Genomic DNA, 3306 nt, shown 5'->3' on the forward strand with positions numbered 1-3306 from the left:
CAAAAGTTGTGGAGAAAGCCGAGAAAGGGTGGAGGAAGAGAAAGTTGGGCGAGGAGAGGACGAGAGCGAAGCAAAAGGGAAGGGAAAGGGGCGGAAAGTAAGAAACGCGGAGATAAAAGTGAAACGTCTGGGGAAAAAGCGGGGTGCCGGAAAGAGATGAAAGGGGCGCGGAGAGAAATTCTCCTTTTTTTTGGAACACGTTCGGTCGTTTCGTCGATCGATAGGAGAAACTATTGTTGCTAGACGGACATTACGAGATTGTTGAACCGATATTTTTGTTTTCCCTTCTGATTTTTTTTTTTTAATGAATTCTTTTTTGTTTCGTTTTTGCGAATCGTTAAGAGAGAAACGTGTCGCTGTTCCGTCTTTCTTTTACACACAATTCACGTTTTATCACGTTGAGAATAGTGAAATTTGTGATTGTTAATGAATAAGGAAAGTCTGTGTACGAATAATGCAAATTTTAAGTATTTAAGTCTTCTAATATGTCCTAAGTTGTTTTTTATATTGGAAAAATTTGTTGGAAATTAAAATGGGGAAGAATGTTGAGAGGTAATTTTATCCAGAAAATTAAATTTTGGTGATTCGGTTCGGTAATTCTTTTAAACTGTGATTTGTGAAATTTTTACACACGAGTAAAAATTTTAGGTGAAATTTGAAGAATTGTATTGTTCATAAAACGAGTTGCATATTTTAATTAGATACCACGAAAAGAATTAAGTGAAGTATTTGTTTTGCAGTAAAATTTTTTGTAAAATAGAAAATCAAAAATGGACATTGCTCGATTTTTTCCTCTTATCTTATTCAAATTATAATCATATTCCAATTTCACATTGTTATCATTACGAATTTTCGTTTCACAGGAGGACAAAAATATTTTAAATTATCACTATTTTATATGTGAAATCGAAATACGATTGTAATTTCTTTTTTCACATACAACGTGATACTGCGTGAGCTTATTTTTGTTTCTGCCTTTACGTTCACTTGAACACTGGATTAACGACACAGGAACACTGAATTAGCATCGAATCGTATAAAATGATTAATTCTTATATCTTTCCGAGATATTTATATATTATTCAATTTCAATAATTCTTTAATTGCAATTTATTTTGAACGTTTAAATCAATAGCAGAAGCAGTGTCAAATTACGATAATTCAGTTAAATTTCGAAATTTTTTGGTTGAAAGATGAAATCGAACATAGATATAAGAGTTAATTTCTTGTACATAATATTATTCAAAAGTTTGGGATCAATTTCTAATTTTGTGGAAATATTCTTATTTCTATTCTTTTTAACTTCTTTTTATTAAAAGCAATGACAATATTTTATTGATTTTTTAAAATTAAAAAGCATTCAGAAAAGAAGATTTAATTAAAATTTAAAGAGCCATTATTCAACCTTTCATTCAGTTTTCCATGTATATAATTTTTGAATCTAATGATCTAAAACAAAGAGAAGAAGAAATTTGTCGATCAACATATCGTGTTGAAATGAATTTTAATAATTAAACAAAAAAATCTATTATATTATGGCAAAGATATACGTGTCACAAATTTATATTATATTATATTGCACAAATTTTCTGTTCATTCTTCCACTTAAACATTATTATTTTCGAGTAATTAAGTATTCCTATAAAGAGATACAAAATTACGTTTCATCTTAAAAAAATATTAATTTTAGAACCGTATTGAATTTTCTACTTCTCTTTACAAATCGACAAACTCTCAATATATCTTTCTCCCCCCCTAATATTCTTGTATCAAGAATAATGGAACGAACGAGGCATTCAAAAACCTATTCGATCTCGGATCCCAAACTTTTGGCCAGCGATATACACGTAATCGCATATTAATCGCATATCGAATCGAATCTCGAAATTTAAATCGGCTAGATTATCCCATCGAATATTCGTGATAAACGTATTACGCAGTCGAGTAGCTTTTGATGATTAATTGGCTGTTTAGGAAATCGAACCTGAACGATTTTGCGGCGTTTAATTTTACCGATAATAACTCTATAGATTTACGCGAGGTAATTTAACCAAGATCGGCCTGCCATGGACATCGATCCATCGATCTTGAATCCCCGTAGTGGCAGTTTCGCGAGTTTGGCTCCTTTGAATCACGTAGAAAAGTGTCGTTGGGATGTTCCCGTCATTAATTAAAAACCTCATATCGAACGCTGAAAGGAAATAATTATTTTCCCTCGATCGAGCACGAGAGAAAACCGATCTTATTATATGAGATAAACGAACAAGCTCACGTTAAAAAACATTTAAAATTTTCAGAAATAATAATCTTCTTCGTACGATCGAACGAAGAATTAATAAAACAAAGAATTTCTTCGCACACGTCAAAATTATTATTTGAAAACTGTTCTCCTACAGACGTAGGATGTCCATTTTGAATAATTCATCGGCGAAAAAAATCAAGATACACCTTTTGCATATTCAAAAGAAGCAGATAGAATCATAAACGTTGGAATCGATTTTCCCGCGTACTCAATCGCGCCATCTATTATAGTCCCAACTCTTCTCTCTTGTTTCACGGAACAACTCTTCCAACACGTATATAGTCTCTCATACGCGACACTCGATTGGATCAATCCTATCCCTAGAACGACATCGGTGAACGTCGTCGTCACACGAAGAGATCACGACGAGACAGACGTTTCGAGACAATTTTAAGCTCATCCTTGGAGTCCCTCCCTCCGGTGTGAAAAGTGAAACGTCTCTATGAGGAAGGACAGCACGACGACAGGCTCGACACTGTCGCCCCGCTCGCGCGTTTGTAAGTGTTGGATCACAAATTGCACAAAGCTGTTCGAACTCGAAATACGATCGTCGATACACGATCACGATTTCTCTCGACCGAATTCAAATGAAAATGTCGATCGGGCGTAGGCGTCATCATGAGCACGAAACGGTTTGCCTCGACGACCTTTCGATCGGCAAACTCGCGCCGAGACAGGCCATTCTTTGGCACGACATTGTCTCGAGATCACTCTCGTTCCCTACACTGATAAAATTCTGCCAGCTGGTCGCCAAGTTCCCCGGACTGGCTCCACCGAGCAGGTAGGCTAGAAGGAGTAGAATGAGGCACCCACCTAGGCACCTGCCATTTCCAGTGTCGATGCTGCTGCAACCGCTCGTCTGGTTCTCGGTTGTCGGTCTCTGCACTTCTGGATGGGACACGCGCTCTACCTGTTGGCTACCTGTCCACGGCCCACCCTCCGTGTCCATCACGTTGTGCCTCGCCCCTATTGCCGTATTGTCCTGGCTCACGTCCTGGTGGTTC

General features: G+C 36.6%; 1 protein-coding gene across 6 annotated transcripts in view; it reads right to left on the bottom strand.

Moving 5' to 3' along the window:
* The window catches only part of LOC102675086 (furin-like protease 1), a 306104-nt gene that overhangs the window by 23413 nt on the left and 279385 nt on the right, over window positions 1-3306 (bottom strand). For all 6 annotated transcript variants that reach the window (XM_031508500.1, XM_031508496.1, XM_031508501.1 and 3 more), the window contains one exon: window positions 3116-3306. This exon is cut by the window's right edge and continues 2 nt beyond it. In XM_031508500.1, coding sequence (XP_031364360.1) covers window positions 3116-3306 — 191 coding nt within the window. The remainder of the gene's footprint in view (window positions 1-3115) is intronic.

This window comes from Apis dorsata, unplaced genomic scaffold, assembly GCF_000469605.1.
Source record: "Apis dorsata unplaced genomic scaffold, Apis dorsata 1.3 scaffold_88, whole genome shotgun sequence".
Lineage (NCBI taxonomy): Eukaryota > Metazoa > Arthropoda > Insecta > Hymenoptera > Apidae > Apis > Apis dorsata.